This window comes from Eretmochelys imbricata, chromosome 5 (genome assembly GCF_965152235.1).
Source record: "Eretmochelys imbricata isolate rEreImb1 chromosome 5, rEreImb1.hap1, whole genome shotgun sequence".
Classification (NCBI taxonomy): Eukaryota; Metazoa; Chordata; order Testudines; family Cheloniidae; genus Eretmochelys; species Eretmochelys imbricata.
In genome coordinates, this window is record NC_135576.1 from 127,876,165 (window position 1) to 127,894,427 (window position 18,263).

Sequence of the window (18,263 nt, forward strand, 5' to 3'; positions counted from 1 at the left end):
CGCTCGTGGGGCTCCCTGGCATTGCAGCAGAGGAGTGCAGCGCTCTGTGTTTGCTTGGCTTTGCAGACTTTGGCTGACAGAACTTGCTGTGCTGGCTCCAGGCTGCAGAGCGGAGTGTTTCATCCAGGCCAGCACTAGGACCCCGTGGGGTGTGGAGAAGGGAGCAGAGAGGGAGTGGTTGTGGGAGCAGAAAAAGGAACTCCTTTATAAACTGGGCGGGCACTCCTCCTGCTGAACCAGGCAGGAAGGGAAAGGCAGGGACAGGCTCGCCCAAGGGCAGCTGTTGCACCCAGAAGAAAGCAGCCAGCATTTAGAGCGCCTGACAGGAAAGCAAGTGCTGTGCACTGAACAATGTGCCCAGGGTCTGCCCCTCACACCCTGTTGCTGCCTGGCCTCCCCCAAGAGAACCACCAGAGACAGGCGCTCTGACTGTTCCGAGGCGGGGAAAATGGATGAGGAAACAACAGGCGACTTGGAGACCTTGCTGGAAAAGCCAGAGCCGGCTGAGCTGAGGAAACCGGTGCTCTTCAGAACTTACAGGCGGCGATGGTTCCTGCTGGTGGTGGTCTGCCTGCTGAACTGCTCCAATGCCATGGTGAGTACTGGTGACACTGCCCTCAGCGCTTACACCTGTTTTCTTGTGGAATCCTGACATTCTGGTCCGGAACAAGCCTGCCTTTCTGTGACACTGGTGGGGAGAGAGCTCTGTCCCAACTAGCATCTGCAGCAGACGAGCTTCTAACAAACAAAGATTTGTCTTAATGCATGACCTGTGATAATAAATACACTGTGTCCTAAGCACCTGTCTAGGCAGCAGCCACTTAGGATTTGAAAAGAGCAGAAACTTTACTCAGTGTGATGAGCTAAAAGGCATGGTAACCTTAGCCCAGGCCGAGAGATTTCACAGCAAAACTAAAATATGGAGGACACTATCTTCAAATGGATTTAACGAGGAGGAAAAAATCTGATCTAAGCAGCCTGCCGAGGATTCCTTTGGGAACTTCCCTGGTCTCGTGTATTTACATAGTTTGTCTGGGAAGTTACAAAGAACTATTTTCCATGGCAACCTAACAGCAGCAAGCATTAGACAAAACCGAGCTGGAAAATACGCTAACACAGCTGGTATAAATTTAACGGGGTGCTTGGTTAATCATGCCTGATTTTTGTATGCTGCTTTTATTATTTTAAAGTGTTTGGAGAGCTTGGATGGGGTATTTGAATTGGAATCCTGCCACAAAGGCCTAGTTCACACTAGGAAATGCTTGTCAATACAGCTATAGATATAGCCTAGAGGCAGCTTGTTCCAGAAAAAGGGTGATTTGCCAGCATAGTTGATGCCAGTTCCCCAAATAAAATAAGCTGTATCACTGATATAACTGCATCTACACTAGGGGCTTTTGCTGGTATAAAAAAATTATAAAAAAAAAAAATCACATCCCTAAACAACATTACTACACTAGCAAAAGTTTTAGTGTAGACCTGGCCAAAACCTTGTACCTTGGTCCAGGACTGGCCTTGGCAGACCTGTGGGGGGAAGCCAGGACTCTGTGTCCTTGGCTCACAGCAATGTTTCTTTCTCTGAGAAATTTCAGTCACATTGCAAGAGGAAATGAAAAACCTTAAATCATTTTAAAGTCAAACATCCTTGCCAATGTCTTGTCTGCAGTGATGTGAACATGGATGGCATCTTACTTCATACAAGTAAGAACATAAGAATTGCCACATTGGGTCAGACCAATGGTCCATCAAGGCCAGTATCCTGTCTGCCGACAGCGGCCCATACCCAAACTTTGAGGGCAGTGTACAGAACAGGGCTGTTGGAGTGATCGACCTCTGTCTTCCCCTCCTCACTTCTGGCAGTCAGAAGTTTAGGGTCACCCATGGGCTACCCCCATGGCCCTGCCCCTTCTACACGAGGCCCCACCCTCTGCAGCAGGAGCCCTGAACCTCTTCCCGTGGCCAGAGAAGTCCTGGGCTTGCTGGCTTGAACCTTCCCCCTCCACCCCCCTCGCCACCAGAGCAGCCCCTGGCTTGCCCCAATCCCGGGCCAGCTGGTTAGCAGCACCGGGTCAGTGTCCCACTGCAGAGCCTTCCCTGGCCTATTATCCCTGCCATCCATGGTGTCACCCAGAGTATGGGGTTGCATCCCTGACCATCTTGGCTAATAGCCATTGATGGACCTATCCTTCATGAACTTATCTAGTTCTGTTTTATAGAGTCAAAGCTCTTCAGCAAGGAACTCAAAAGTAAGAACTGAGCACACTAGAAGACCTAAACTTGCCATCAACCAAGTGCAAGTAACGAGCATCTTTTTGTCTTGAACATGCTATTTTCTTGCTTCTTTTCCAATCTGCATCACAACACTTCCTTTCTCACCAGCAAGATACAACATGGGACCCCCCGGAAGTCTGCTTGCCGTAAAGCAAAGTGGCTAGCAACAGAAATTACAAGATCACACCAGACTGAAATGGTGCAAATTCTATTAAATGGCATTAATGACACTTGCTACTTAAAGGAGCGGCTGTGCCCTAGGTACACTGAGTAGCTCCTCAGTCTGCAAAGACCTAGCAGGATTAGTAACGGAGGAAGGTGCTATTCAGCATGAGCAAGGGTGGCACAATCTAGCCCATAATGTTTTAAAGATAGAGTTGGAAATAGCTTGGCATCGGTGAATGGGCATTAGGCTTGGTTTCCTCACTGGCATAAAGCAACAGGCTCATCTAATTCTCAGAAAATGGACCAAATGTGCTTCCTTTAGAGCCTCTTATGAGCTGTTTGTTATGATCCAGGTTTAGAAAAATTGGATTTATTGGACAAAGCAGGCGTCTTTTCTGTAAAGGCTTGCCTGCCTTATAAGTACAATGGAGTTATTGTGTGTGCTTCAATGCTCTGATCTAATCCTGCCTTCAGACGGGATTGAATTCTGCCCTGGCAGCACCTTTCCACAACTGTCAGCTCTTGTGCGCTGACTCCCACTACCCTGCCCAAGTCTTGCAAACAGCTGTGCACATGAGCAACAATCCAAAGGGGCTACTCGTGGGCCTGTGTTTACAGGATTGGGGACCCTGTTTGTATAAGTGCATTCTCTGCATAGCTCTCCTATACTGCCTCAGCCACGGATCAAGTGGTTTTTGACATGCACGCAGAATGACACCAATAGAAACACTGTGCTAATGCCTGGGAGAATTAGCTGAACTGCGTTGCACAGATCCTGGGGCCCTGTTCACAGAGCAAAACCAGCATAATGAACACGAACACAAGCAGGCAGACAGGCAGTCCGGGGAGCTCAAAGAATATCAAGAGCTGGAGAAAGGATGAAAATTCCTTGTGAATGTTTTATTATAAAAGTTTTGCAAGACTTGTAATATTTGAAAACGGCTGCCCAGTCCTACTAAGCTGGCAAATAAAGAACTAAGCTTTAATCAATAAACAGGTACAACTTTTATTCAACCAGTGCCAGCAACAAACAATTGAGGTGCAGTTGGAAAGACTTAGAGCCTAAACTAATGAGGCCCAAAGTCAATGGGAGTATTTTCATTGGACTTTGGTGGTCAGGTTCTAAAAGCAAGGGGCCTGAAAAGTTACTTGTATGCTTAAGTGCTTGCAGCAGAACCAAGCTATAAACACCATACATTGGCTAACTGACAGCTTGCATGCATGGGCATGCAAATCATTCATAGATATTAGCAGGATTTAAATATGATATAAGAAGAGAGTGATTGGGAGAAATAGGATGAAATTAAGAAAGGGAAACTCTAGGTTAAATATCTTGAAAAACCTGACTGTTAGCTCTAAGACTGTGGAACAATCTGTCCAGGGAAATGATGGAAGCCCTGTTTTTTTGAGATCACAGCTCTAGCAAATACGTGGCAGGAAAGGGGATGGAGTAGATGTAGGAATGGAAGGTTTCTGGCCAATGGGAGCTGCGGAGCCAGCGCTCGGGGAGGGGGCAGCATGCAGAGCTTCCCTGGCCACCCCTGCACTTAGGGGCCGCAGGGACATGCCAGCCACGTCTGGGAGCCACGCAGAGCCAGGGCAGGCAGGGAGCCTGCCTTAGCCCCGCTGCACCGCCGACCGGACTTTTAATGGCCCAGTCACCAGTGCTGACCAGAGCTGCCAGGGTCCCTTTTCAACCTGGTGTTCCGGTCAAAAACCGGACATCTGGTAAACCTACTTCATGGCTATAAGGGACAGGGCATTGCCAGTCAGTCTTATATGACAGGGATAAATCTTGCATGCAGATCATGCATCCAAGTCATGAAATGGTCTACAAATGCAATAAAAAATAAGGTATTCAGAAGTTTAACAAATGGGGGCGGGGGGGCACTGAAGACACTCCTCATCTGCGGCACCTTTTGGTCTAGGACCGGCCCTGATCAAAACTGTATGAATAATGGACACTTAAAATGGGTCCCCTCCACAAGTATGCAGATATAAGTCTGGGTTGGCTTTGTTCTTGGTCTCTTTCCCAGCCCCAGAGATTCTAACCTTCCTGCTGCCCAGTCAGTCTCTTTGCCACCCTCCCGACACTGGCCATGGCGTGAATGAAACTCTCTCACACAGTAAGTCCCCATGCCAAAGACTGAAACGTGGTAAAATGTGTGTTTTAATAAATCCGTAAGTGTAGAAACGCTGCGATCTTAAAACAGAAATAAAACCAGTGAGGAGAAAGGAAACCACACACACACACTGCCAATTCAGTCCCATTCGGTGCCAGTCTCAGATTGTCCTGCAGTGCCTATGTATCAATGATTACAACCTTGAAAAATCAAGATAGAATTATTGACCCTCCCAAAGGTGCTCTCTCTGCTCCAGCTGTCCACAGGGGTCTCCAATGTGACAGAAAAAAAAAAAAGAAAGGTACTTAGGTACATGGTGTAATAAAGTGCCCATGCAGCTAAACACACTGGCACCAATTCCCCGTTGCTCTGCACCTTGTCACGTACAGCCGTGCACAGTGGCTGTGTGCCGCTGACATTCTGCTCTCGTTGTGCTGTGCGCCCATTGTACAGGTGTGCAGAGTGGTGGGGAATCGGACTCACAACACTGACTTAGGACTGAGGCATAAGGAAAGCTCTTCTAGCAAAATGTCACAGGTCTTATTACCCAGGCCTGTATGTGGTATCTCAATCAACTTAAGCCATAAAATTTGGTACTCTGCAAACTTGAAAATGTAGATATTGACCCAGTGAGTTTGGGAATTTTTAAAGTAAAACTACAATAATTTCTATAAGGCCAATATACTGTAGGAATCAATGGGCTTATGAAGCTCCTTCCTTCCTTAGACTATGCAATAAATTGGCCTTAATTAAATTCCTTGCCCCACAAAAGCTTGTGGCTGAAACAGCCACATTTGTAACCAGGCAACAAGTAAAAATGTATTGGGGAGGGAGGTTGTGGGGGGGGAATATTCTGGCTTCAGGAAAGGTTGTATAGAAATAAAGTTAGGGTGAAGCTAGCTATGTCTAGTTAGCTAATTCCTTTAAAAGGACCAGCCTAACTCCTCTGCCCTACACCCAACTGAGTCTTAAGTCAAAAGATCACGTAAGAAGTTTCACCTAGAACTCAAGCAGCAAACAGAAAAAGGGAGACCAAATCCAGAGCAGAAAGTCCATCCCCTGAGCCCTCCCAGGTCCTTGTGCCAGAGCTGTCGTTGCTCAGTTGAGGCCAGTATTGCTGACAGATGATTATAGGAGGAACATGAAACTCAGAGGTTATCAGTGTCTCTCCGGAGCTGGCCTGATTTCCACAGACATGGGTGTGGCCAGACCTCCTGATGTGATCTGACTCGTGAGCCTGGAGCAGGAGGAAGTTCCCACAGTGATGTACAGTACTCCATAGCTGGACATAACGCCCCAAAGGGTCCACACCCTTCTTGTCTGGGTTATTCTGCACAACCACACACTTGCTATGTGGTTCTGACCCTGACCTCTGCAGAAAGATAGATCAGGGTTGATTCACCCCGAGGGGGTGGGGGTGAGCATCCATCCTCTTAACACCAAGAGCGGGACAGATGACAGTGCTGGTTCCAGGGGGGGGCAGTTCTAAATTCCAGCCAGGACTCCATAGCTCCCCTGCTGGTAGCAGGTGGCAGCTCTCTGTACCTTTGCGTCCGGAGCACCTCACTTGCTTTCTGGCTGCTTCAGCCAGTTCTGGCCTCCCAGTGCGGCTAGGGGTCAGTGAGCCCATTCTGGGAGGACGTCCTGCCGACGGCAGAAGGCAAGGGGTGAAGCTGCACTGCAGAGACTCAAAAGTGCCCCAGAGTTAAGCTACTTGTTCGCTGCAGGCTAGGGGCCCAATTCTACTCCCAGTGCATGGTGCAAGTCTCACTGACTCCACTGGGATTGCACCTGCGTAACTGAGCAGAATCTGGCCCTCAGCCTCTGGTGAGAGAGAAGTTCTCTGCCAATGACCTCATCATACTAGTGAGGGAGGGAGGAGCTAGTTGACTTCATGCAGAAGGACTATGCGTGTATGGCTGAGTAAAACAATGCAGCCAGCCCTGCCCAGCTGGCTTTGAAGTCGGAACAGTTTCCTGTAAAGCCAAGCCCTGACTCTGGTGCACAGCATGGTGTTAGCATTTGAAAGCCTGCAGAAACAAACCACATTAGCTGTACAAGCTTCACAAACACATTGCCACGTCATGCAATGATACCTCAGCCAGACAGCAGCACGCTGATTTGCCTGGAGGCTTTAAACCCTGGCTGGGATGATTTAGTTGGGGATTGGCCCTGCTTTGAGCAGGGGGTTGGACTAGATGACCTCCTGAGGTCCCTTCCAACCCTGATATTCTATGAATTGCCTACAATAGGTGCCCCTTTAAATGAATGCTGTAAAATGGCTTCGTGTCTAACCTCCTAATTTTGGCATGCTCACTAGTGTACCAATCAGTTAACATTTCTGACTGACCCTCCCAGCTGCCTGATGCTTGGGTGTCTTGGAGTTGGCTGAAAATGCTGTCCCTGTTGCAAAAGAAACATTCCTGTAATGTTTTTGAGAGGGCTCTAGCTAAATGTAAGTGTGAACTGTCAGCATGTGAGCAGTCCTCACGGTAGCTGGCTACTCAAGGAGGCAGAGAAGAGAAAAGATGGCCCCTCAGCCAGTGACTGCCTGGGTGGGGAAAGGCAGCGTGAGAGGAAGGGGAAAGATAGCCCCGGGTGGGATTTCAGGCTACCTCAGAATGGATGGAGAGAAGGTGAGTCCTGAGTATGAAGTGGGGATTGCCAAAAAGATAGGGGGCCTACAGGGGGAACAAGGCAGGTGAAGCACCTCGGAGGTGGAGGAAGCAGAGACCTGCGGTCGCAGTGGGGGGGGACCCCCCTCCTGGCTCCAGCGGGGGAAGGGTCCTCGGGTGGTGGGCGGGGCCAGCTGGGGGCTAGCCTCCCCCAGCCGGCAGTTCACTCCCCACCCATGCTTCAGTCTAACCCAGTGTGGCCGTTCTTATGTTCAGAATGTAGAAAAGGCAATGAGGAAAGCTTACGTCACAAACATTTTGAGTGTAAAATTAGCATGACTGGGGTTGAGTAGAAATCCAGTGCTTTGCAAGAGTGAACGTTGCACATGCAAATATAAACTCAGCTTGGACTCCCAGTTTCAGATCTTATTGTACTTTTCTGTAGAATAGAGGGGCCCAAACTGGACCATGCGGTTAGAATCCCTCTAATGCCGGGACGTTCCAAACCCAGTCCAAACTCTTCTGGGCTCAGGCACATCCATACGATCGATTCAAACACAAGACCCCAACAACTCAAATTGTGGGCAGAGTGCGGTTCTGGATTTCATCTAATTTGTTAGGCAGATATGATTTCCTACGAGAACCCAAGGGCTACGGAGTTACACTCTCAGAATGGCACAATTGGGGCAGGATATTCCAGGCTGCAAGGAAGAGGTAGGCGGATCCAAATTCCTAACAGCGTTGTTTTCCTGATGTGAATCATCTCACACAAGCCTAAAAGTGTTAATTCTCCCAAACACTGCAAAATATTTCCCTGTTTGTACTATCACAGTATAGTTCTAATTAAACATTTCTCTTGGCTAGCGAAGCAGCAGTTCTGGCCTCTTGACACTTGGCTCTTTCCTGAAGTGAGTCCCTCTAATCTAGCTGGCAATTTTAGCAATCACACTTCCTCTGAGGCGGGGGTCCTTTGCACAATTACTTTGATTATGGGAACAAGTGGAGCCATCTCAAACTCTCAGTTGTACAAAACAAAATTCCACCATGCATGTTTGTAGACCACAGTACATCTCATCTTCTGAGGCAGTTGCTGCTGGCACTTTGTTTCCCACACATCAGAAGCACTTTCTACAGAGTTGAATGCAGTGCCATACAGAGAAGCGATTCTTTAAGTAACAAGTTTTAAGGCAAGGATGCGCATACTGTGGCAACTTCAGAACATTTTATCATCTCCTTTAAAGCTGTAGCCATCCTAAATGTTTGTCTGATCATCCTCCTCCACAAAAGATGGACAGATGGATGCACACCCAAGCAACATTGCTGTACTGCACATTTAAAAACCATTTGATTTTTCTGGTTCCACGGGTCCATGCAAATTATCTTCCTTTCAAAGTTTTTACATACTGTCATTTTTAAATTGTGTCAATGTTTCTATTGCAGCTGTACTGGCAGCTCTTATAAGAAAGCTAGAATAAGATCCTATCTGCAGGGTCTTCCTTGCTGAAAAATAACTTGTTTTGGGCCTGTCTCTCTAGTCCAGGGGTGGGAAAACTATGGCCCGCGAGCTGGATCCGGCCCCTCGGGGCTTTGGATCTGGCCCGTGGGATTGCCCCCGTGGTGTCACAGGCCCTGTGCCACTCTCAGAAGCGGCCGGCACCACGTCCCTGGGACCCCGAGGCGGGGGGGGGGTGGAGCAGAGGGCTCCGTGCGTTGCCTTTGCCTCCAGGCACCGGCCCCCGCAGCTCCCATTGGCCGGGAATGGGGAACCCCGGCCAATGGGAGCTTCGGGGGAGGTACCTGGAGGCATGGCAAGGGCAGCGCATGGAGCCCTGTGCCCCCCCTCCCCCAGAGGCCGCGCAGGGACGTGGTTCCGGCCACTTTTCGGGCGCGGTGTGGGGCCAGGGCAGGCAGGCAGGCAGCCTGCCCTGGCTCCAGTGCGCACCGCTGCCACCCCAGAGCCGCTTTAGATAAATTCCAGAGCCCAAACCCCTCCTGCACCCTGCCCCAAGCCCCCTGCCTGCACCTCGCACCCCTCCTGCATCCCAACTCCCTACCCTGCACCCCTGTGCACCCCAACTCCCTGCCCTGAGCCCCGTCACACCCTGCACCCCTGTGCACCCCAACCCCCTCCCCTGAGCTCCCTGTCACACCCGCACCCCTCTTGCACCCCTGCCCTGAGCCTCCTCCTGCACTCCGCACTCCTCCTGCACCCTAATTCCCTTCCCTGAGCCTCCTCATACACCCCGCACCCCACCTCTGCCCCAATCCCTTGCCCTGAGCCCGTTCCTGCACACCTCACCCACTCCCACATGTCGCACTCCCTCCCACACCCCAACGCCTTGTCCCGGCCCTGCATACAATTTCCCCACCCAGATGTGGCCCTCGGCCCAAAAAGTTTGCCCACTTCTGCTCTAGTCCCATGGCTGATGTGAACATCAGTTCCGCTGTCTGAGTTAGTGCATGTCAGGGGAGAAAAGTCTCAGCCTTTAAAAATACTTGCCTTGCATTTAAGAATATACTTTTAGCTTCCCACTTTTAAATATAGGAACCTCTTGTTCTTCAAGTGCCCGGGCACAGGGGAGAGACGGCATGTTTTGACCTGTCAGCAAGAGTGTCTTTGAACTAGTTTATTGCTCGTGTCAACAAAGAATGAGAAGCAACACAATCCGGGCGACCATGCATGGATGGGACTAAGACACGAACTCAAGCTCTGGCTCAGACACTGACTAACCATGTACCCTGGAGCTAAACTCTGAAAGGCAGATTTTTATGGCTTGTCCACTAGTTCTGGGTGCCTTGGTCTGTGGGTCCCATCGTGCACAGCGAGCACCTGATGTTGAGGTAGATGAAAGCAGCAGGGTTCTCAATGTGTTTGAACAATCTGTCCCCTTTAAAGCATCAAGGTGAGCGCTCAGATGAGGCACCCAAAGCTCGTGGACCCTTCTTGTGTTGGCTTTCACCTCTGTCCGTTTCAATATGGAAATAACGTTCCTGATCTCACCAGGTGCTTGGGAAGGTTCTTAGGGGAATAGGCTACTCCGGTGCAGGAGGCAGGTGTAATGTGGTTTTTAGCACTCAGTGTAAGGGAGGGGCAAGCTCCTGCTTTCTGAATTGCTGAATGCTCCAGAGGAAATGCGTCCATGATTTCACTCACCAGCCAGTGGCTGCAGGGCTGTGCTGGGGAATAGGATGTTACACCTCTCCCAGGGGGCTGGAAACAGCAGCTGAGGTTAGCTCTGACTGAGACTGCTCTTCAAGGAAAACACTAATCTGTGCTCAAACCTGCTTATCAAATGTATCCGGAGCATATTGCACTGAAAGCTGAAGATTATCTTTAAGAGCTGCAGTAGCTTCAATCAAATTAAATGTGGCGACCCCCAAATTAACTGGTCAAAAGCCTGAGATTGAGAGAGTTCTATAATCTGTTAGGGTCTTGGTCCTGTCTCAGCTCAGGGGGCTGGACTTGATGACGTCTCAAGATCCCTTCCAGCCCGACATTTCTATGATTCTGTGCCATCTCTAGCTAAAATAGGCTTTGAATTGAAATGTTATGTGGGATGACTTCTCAGTGTTGACCAAGTGGTCTTGAAAAACATTGAAACAAAGTCTACGCAGGCATTTTGAAACTCAGACAATGCCCCACATGTTTCAGTGTGGTTGGATGCTTTCAGGGAAAAGTTGCTGGATATTGAAAGGTGCTGAGCACCTGATCGCAACAGGAATTCTGGGCACTCAGCAAAGCAGGCTGATGATCCAGGTGCCTCAAAGTCAGATTTTGGTGAAGAACTTCAGGCACCAAGTTTGGAGAAATAGATCAACATGCTCTTATTCCCGTCATGGGAATGGAGGCGGAGATGGACTGACATGCTGGATGTAATGAACCCCATTATACTGATAGTCTGTAGTTACTCTTCTCAAATGGGTGAAAATTTTAAACTGTAAGCTACAAGAACTGTCTCTCACTAGCAGGGAAACGCTGTGCAAGACCAACTCTTCTCTGGCAGGGTAAGACTTCCGTTTAAACCAGTTGTTGACACCGATCTCATACGTGCAAATTATGTGAGAAAAAAAGCTCTCTTTTTAGGGCTTTGTAGCAACACCGGTATTTAAATTCACAAGACATTATACTCTGAATGCAAACAAGCTGATGGGATCAAAAGGCACAGCGTGAGCACTCCATTAGCCTACCTAATAAAACACTATTCATATAAATTGCCTAACAAACTACGTTGTAGCTACCCAAAGAATCTTCATGAATTATGCTACCTCTACTTTTGGCGATGTGTAGCTACACGCTGCAGCAAAAAGCAAGCTGCATCCACACTGCGGTGTGTAGCTACAAGTGTCAGTAATAAGCTCTGGCAGGGGGGAGGCAGCAGGACACTACACAGTTAAAAATAGCTGTGTAGACAGGCAGGCAAGGCTTGGGCAAGAAGAGAACCATATGTATGTATTCACATACATACCCACACCCTTCCGGTGTGTCTTTACTCACCTAAGATGTGCCTCACCATCTACATCACTACTTAAACCCCTGCTGAGGGGGGGAACAGGGGTCCCACCCGAGTGCATACTCTACATGCCACCAGAAGCGTGTGGTATACGCATAGCTTTAGAAACCCTTTCAAAGGGCATATTTTGACGTCATTTGGACGTAAATGTTAAATCTCAAAATTAGGGTGTTTTTTAAGAAGGATCTTTGTATTATCCCAGTGGGGTATACAGATAATTCCATCAGTTCTGGTTTCTGCAGATATCTACTACTGACATAACAGGAAGAATCCTGTAGTTTGCTACAGTGCTTGGCCTGTGCCGCCTGCTAGACTTGCAGTTACAGGTAAATGGTGCTCATTGTGAAGATGAGATGCCCAAAAGGCTCTCAATCAATCACAAGGGGGTGCAGGAATTACTTGGTGAAATCATATGATGTGTGCTACACAGGAGGTCAGATTAGGATTATCATAGATGTGTCCCTTATGGCCTTAAATTTGGCATTATAATCAACAGTATTTTGCATTTTTAGAAAAGGAGTACTTGTGGCACCTTAGAGACTAACAAATTTATTTGAGCATAAGCTTTCGTGAGCGACAGCTCACTTCATCGGATGCAAGTGAGCTGTAGTTCACGAAAGCTTATGCTCAAATAAATTTGTTAGTCTTTAAGGTGCCACAAGTACTCCTTTTCTTTCTGCGGATACAGACTAACATGGCTGCTACTCTGAAACTTGCATTTTTAAAGGAGACGATGATAGCGAAGAGCAGACTATAAATACCTCTTCCCTCATAATGGCTGGGTGTGTATAGTAGAATATCCAAGTAACATTCTTTGTAGCAAACTCCGGAGTGTCTCTCAACTTGCAGCTGTAATAAGTGGTTGAGGGCCAAATTCAGTCGTGATAACTCGGGGGGGGGGGGGGACGACTTACCTGTCTGTCTAATAGACTGTAGGCAATCTAATGGGGCCTGCGCAGCTTTCTTACAGTAACTCAGTGGGGTTACTCTAGGTTTACACCAGGGTAAACGACAAAACTTGGCTCAGGAAGTCCTAAGCTGGTGATGTAAATACCATAGAAAATGGGAATTACACCAGTTTAGGCTCCCTACCATCACCTCTGAATCTGACCCAAATGGTGATCGTCACCATGGGGGGGCACCTGCTCTGAAGAAGACTCAGTGTGGGACATGGTGGGGGCACTGGCAGACTGGCCCTGCAGTGGAGCGTCTGCATTCACGTGCCATCCAGTGTCTGTGCTCCCACCCCTGACACTGAGGAGTGGGCTAGGAGCCATGAAAATGCTCATCACCGTGACAACAGCAGCAACAGAGATTCTGGCCTTTGCACTGGACTAGCAGGTGGATGGGGGCTGATTTCGAATGGGGGTGAAACTGCATCACCACCTGGTGTCCCTCCAAAGCACAAATCATGCAGGGATTGTACGGGACAAAGCTCACCCTGGCAGACTGAGTGTTAACTCTTAACCTCTCTGTTCTGTTTTTGGCAGCTGTGGCTGACGTTTGCTCCAGTGGCTGACAAAACAGCAGCCTACTTCCACATCTCCATGGATACAATTAACTGGCTGTCCCTGGTGTACCTTCTCATATCTATCCCATTTGGACTGGTGGCAACCTGGATTCTCGACACCGTGGGACTCAAGTGTGCTGTAAGTTTAAATGAGAAGCTGCATTAACTAACTAAAGTTGGGGTTATTGTGTATTTTTGTATATGCAAGCATAATCTTTGCTAACTAATACTCAATGTACGTAGCAGCCTAAGTCATGACATTCTGACTAAATATCGTGTGAGATGAATGTACTTAAAACTATCCTTCCTACCTTGCAATGAATAGAATCTGGTCCAAGAGGAAATGAAGTGAGAAACAACAAGAAAAGAAAACACAAAGTAGAGTGGAAATTACTGTCTGATACCTTCCCCTTTTTCTCTATAGGACCACTAATTTACATTTCTCCCTGAACTTCACTTGTTTGTATTTACCAGGAAGTCTTTCCTGATAACTTGAAACTTCATTAAGTTACCATGAAGCATTCGGAGATGGTCTCTGCCCCGTACCAAACAAACTTTAGTCACACATGAACTCGATCAGAGTATTGAGACCAGATGCATTATGGAACCTGAACATCTGTCTTTATTTCAGACATCCAACTGGGGTTGGTTTTGTTGCTCATTTACCAGTGTCTTTTGAGGCCATAAGCTTCCTAAATTAGCCAGGACTAAACTTGCTTGTCATGTGAGAAAAGGTGGCTTCACACTACCTGAGGCTTAGCAGACCTGAGTGCATCTTTCAACACATGCAAGCCCCAGTCAGTTGATGGCTGTGGTGAGACTGTATGGAATGAAAGAGGAAAATAAAACAAGTGAGTATTTCCGATGGAACCACGATGCTGCCAGCACCTCTGCATGTGTCTGAAGGAGAGGGAAGGGATTAGGAGCCTGGGACATGCCAGATTGGTCACCTGGAGTCATGCCACATCCTAGAACTTAATTCCGTCTCCCTCAGTCTGCAGCTAAGTCAGCAAGTGACTCCAGTCCCTCTTTACGTGTTGTAGGTGATGCTTAGCGCTTGGCTGAACATGGTTGGAAGCGTCATCCGGACTTTCAGCGTCATCAGCTTCCTGAGTCTGGGATCCCTGACCTACATGTACCTGTTCATAGGACAGTGCCTCTGTGCTCTGGCCCAGCCACTTGTCATATTTTCTCCAACAAAACTAGCGGCCCTGTGGTTCCCAGATCACCAGAGAGCTACAGCAAATATGATCTCTTCAATGTGTAAGTAACAGCTACAAACATGCCGAGCTGGAGCGAGGTCACTCCATAGCAGAACCTTCCTGTGGTATACGTTGCCTATGGAGCTGTATTATAGGGACTGCGCAATGTGTAAGTGAACTAAAGCGTCACAAAACCCCATGAAGTAGGCAGGTATCTCCACATTGCAGATGGAGAACAGGTCATATGACTTACTCATCACATGGAAAGTCTGGAGTAAAAACCCCAGACCTCACAGTCTCTTCCCTCTGCCTTAGCCACAAGACCATTTTCCTCCTGCAAATCCCGTGCAGGCTGCTAGTAGCTCAAAATAGTCACCAAATCTTAACTCATAACTTGAACCCAGCTTCTCAAATAAGCAGGTGTCCAAATCACTACTGACTTGAACAGCTAGGTGCTTTGGCAGTGTAAGGGCTTGTCTACATGGCACCGCAATCTGGACTACAGGGCTATGAATTGTAGAGTGCTCTGAAGTGTTAACCTCTAATTGCCTCATGTAGATCCTGCTGGTGTGAACACGGTCCTCCCACCTTGTAATTAATACACCTTGATCCTGTGAAGGAGGAAGATTAACTGCAGGAAAGGTTATGAATTCATATTCATATGAAACCATATTCATATGAAAAGGAAAATAAAAATAAAGAACCCAGAAGAAAGGAAACCGGATAACTTAATTTTCTCCCTAAATTTGAATAGTTAGTTTCCAAGGTGCTAGAAAAGGCTGTGAACAGAAACTAGTTCATCATAAAACATTACACCTAGAAACCATCCTTAGCTGTCGGTTTTTGCCATTTGCAGAGCTTACTTCTCTCCCGGCACAGTATTGCTACTGACAGCTCTCTCAGTTGCATGCAACAGCTAGTTAAAATCCTTAAAAATCGAAAGCATCCCTGCTATTCTCCTGTTGAATAAATGTGCACTGGAAAGGTACATACTACAATGAATATTGACTATCTAGCTGATAAATGTCAACATTCCTTAAAATCTTTGAGCATTTTTAAAATGTGGGATATACTCTGTGTAGTGTGTGACGAGTTCCTGTTATTTTTATGGGATGTTGGAAAGTTCCTTTGTGATAGTTTGAAAAATAAATGGTTGTTTTTCTGTTTAAAAAAAAATCACCTGTGTATTGAGCTGTCAGATCTAGGTATTGTTCATTACCGGTAAGTATGAGAACAGTAAGTGTACCATGCAAGCACACCAGAATGCGATAGCTTGCCCAACACCTGCTATTTCTGTTGGCTCCCCACTGGCCCTAATTAACCAGTCTAAATAGACTCTACTGTAGTCATGGAAAAAATTGAAACGGCATTGGAGGTAGCCTGGATTGTCTGGCTGAGCTGCAAGGTGCTTATAGAAGTCTATAAATTGTTCAAATTTGCAGTGAAAACCCGTCTCTGATCTGGTTCTTAAATCTGCTAGCTGTGTAGTTGGATAATTGTATTACACCTGTGAGGTGAAAGTGCAAGCAGGGTAAAGTACTATTAGATGTTCGGCTAGTGGCAATGACTGCGGAGACATGATGTTGTAATATACCGGTACGTTTGAAAGTGTGTCAGCTAGTACAGAGGTATGTTGTATTTTACTTGACAAAGGAAATGCGAGTCTGCACTGCATAGCGTATGGGCCTGTACTAGCACTGGGGGTGGATAGCATTTGGACTGACAACTAGAGTTGTTCCAGCTTCATTTTTGTTCCTCCCGTAAGCCATTTACCTGGGCAACTTGGTGAGAAGGGATGAAGAATTATTTAAAGACCAGGATGGATGTGTTTTTTTACCATGCTTAGGGGGAACAATTAAATCAAAAAGTTAAGGTGACACAAGAACAAATGGAGGTAAAGTGGCCAGGAATACCTTTAGGCTGGAAATTAGAAGGAGGCTTCTAACCATCAGAGGAGTGAGGTTCTGCAGGGCCAAACACCCCAACTAGCTTGAAGAGGGAAAGCTTGACAAGTTTATGAACAGGATGATAGGACAGGATTGCCTGCAGTAGCAGGGGACTGGACTTAATGACCTAGGAGATCCTGCCTAGTCTTATTTCCCTAGCTGAATTCCAGGTAAAATTTCTAGAAAAGGCTAAGACACTTAAGTATTTTTGTGAGTTTTACCCTCCAACTGTAACCTTACAGATGTCTTGTTCCTGATCCCCTCTGCCCCTCCCCCCCAGCCATGGTTTCATTTAAACTGAGGATGCTGTGAAATGGATGTCTCATGACATTTTGATAAATGTGGAACATTCTCTCAATTTATATAGAAAAACATTGTCTTTTTTATTTCAATCTAGCTAATCCTTTGGGAATTCTTACCGCTAACTTGCTGTCCCCTGCACTTGTGTCTGAAGAAAAAGATATACCACTGATGGTAAGCAAAAGCTGATTAATTAGTATGCAGCATCATTTTGGTTTATATATTCAGTAGCATTGGAGTCAGGCAACCTGGTTACGTGTCTTTGCTTTGGGTTTCCTAGCTTGGACTGTATGTCATCCCTGCAGTCACAGCCTGCATCCTAGCCATGGTTGGTGTTCACGACAAGGTCCCTCCAACTCCACCATCAGCAAGCGCCACATATTCCACCTCGCAGCCATTTTTCACAGGCTTGAAAATGGTAAGTGTCATGCGGAGAAGTAAGCCCCGGAATCAAACATAGCATCCTAGAACTGTAGGGCAGGACATGACCTTGAGAGGTCACCAGGTCCAGCCCTCTATGCTGAGGCAGGAGCAAGTGTACATGCTGCCTGGCTTCCATGGTGTCATTGTCACCCTCAGCTATCCTGTTGTTGTGGGCAGGCCAGCAGGTGGGCGGGTGCTGAGATTTGTTGCCCAAGTAACTGGAACCTATTTTTTTAAACCTACATTCTGAACTTTGCAGCTTCTGAGAAATAAACCATACATCATCCTGATGGTCTGTTTTGGAGCAGGGATTGGGATGTTCACCTGCTTTTCGACTCTTCTGGAACAGATCCTGTGTGTAAAGGGGTATTCAAATGTAAGGCCTTTTTGCATCTTACGCATTATTTGTTATACGGTTGAAATGAACCTCCACTAATTAGTGATCAAAACAAGATGAAGCCACTTGATGTGGTGCACTTGTCTAAACTAGCTTATCAGTGTCTGAGATGTACCAGACTAGCATACATCAAGGTACATCATCAGTCTTTAAATACGATACGTTATCTGATGTTTAATTCATATCCTTGGTTGGGTCACCACTTGTGAATGAAACTCTTCTCTTGCTGGATTTTACTTTGTAAAATAAAGGCTTTTAATTGATTGTAGAGGGGTTAAATGCAGCTAAATGCAGTCCCTTATGATCCTCTCCCAATATGCAAATATGGGGCAAAGGCTCAGACAGAGGTGAGAGGGAACTGGAAACTCAAAGCAAGGTGGACTGGGTTATTTCATTGCCGCATGTGTCCTTAGCCAAATGCACATGAGCAGAGGTGGTCACCTCTCGGCTACATTTATACCCTCCAATAAACATCTCACCCAAAGCCCTCTCTTGTGGCTCAGCCTTGTATTTGTCTCCAGCACCTCAGTTTGTGCAGCATGCAGTCTCCAACCCAGCATGGTCACAGCAAAACTCATAAGTGCTCCCTCCATTGCAGTAGGTGATCCCAGGGCAATGGGAAGAGGATGTGAGCTATGAGTCCTTCTCCCTCAATTCCAGGCATGTTTAAAGGGAAGTTCGGAAGGCTGTGCATGGAAGGCCATACTGGCCCTGCTGGCTAAGGCGGCCAGATGGAGAATAAACAATGGTGTTCTGCATAGCTAGGCAAATCACGACAAAGCACAGGAGGAATGAGATGA

General features: G+C 47.3%; 1 protein-coding gene across 1 annotated transcript in view; it reads left to right on the forward strand.

Annotated features, from left to right (window-relative positions):
- The first annotated feature begins 311 nt into the window (after nucleotides 1-311).
- The window catches only part of SLC49A3 (solute carrier family 49 member 3), a 38,076-nt gene continuing 20,124 nt past the window's right edge, over nucleotides 312-18,263 (forward strand). The window contains exons 1-6 of the mRNA XM_077816521.1: nucleotides 312-595; nucleotides 13,176-13,334; nucleotides 14,239-14,458; nucleotides 16,741-16,817; nucleotides 16,924-17,061; nucleotides 17,326-17,442. Of these exons, the coding sequence (XP_077672647.1) occupies nucleotides 449-595; nucleotides 13,176-13,334; nucleotides 14,239-14,458; nucleotides 16,741-16,817; nucleotides 16,924-17,061; nucleotides 17,326-17,442 (858 nt within the window). The 5' untranslated portion in view covers nucleotides 312-448. The remainder of the gene's footprint in view (nucleotides 596-13,175; nucleotides 13,335-14,238; nucleotides 14,459-16,740; nucleotides 16,818-16,923; nucleotides 17,062-17,325; nucleotides 17,443-18,263) is intronic.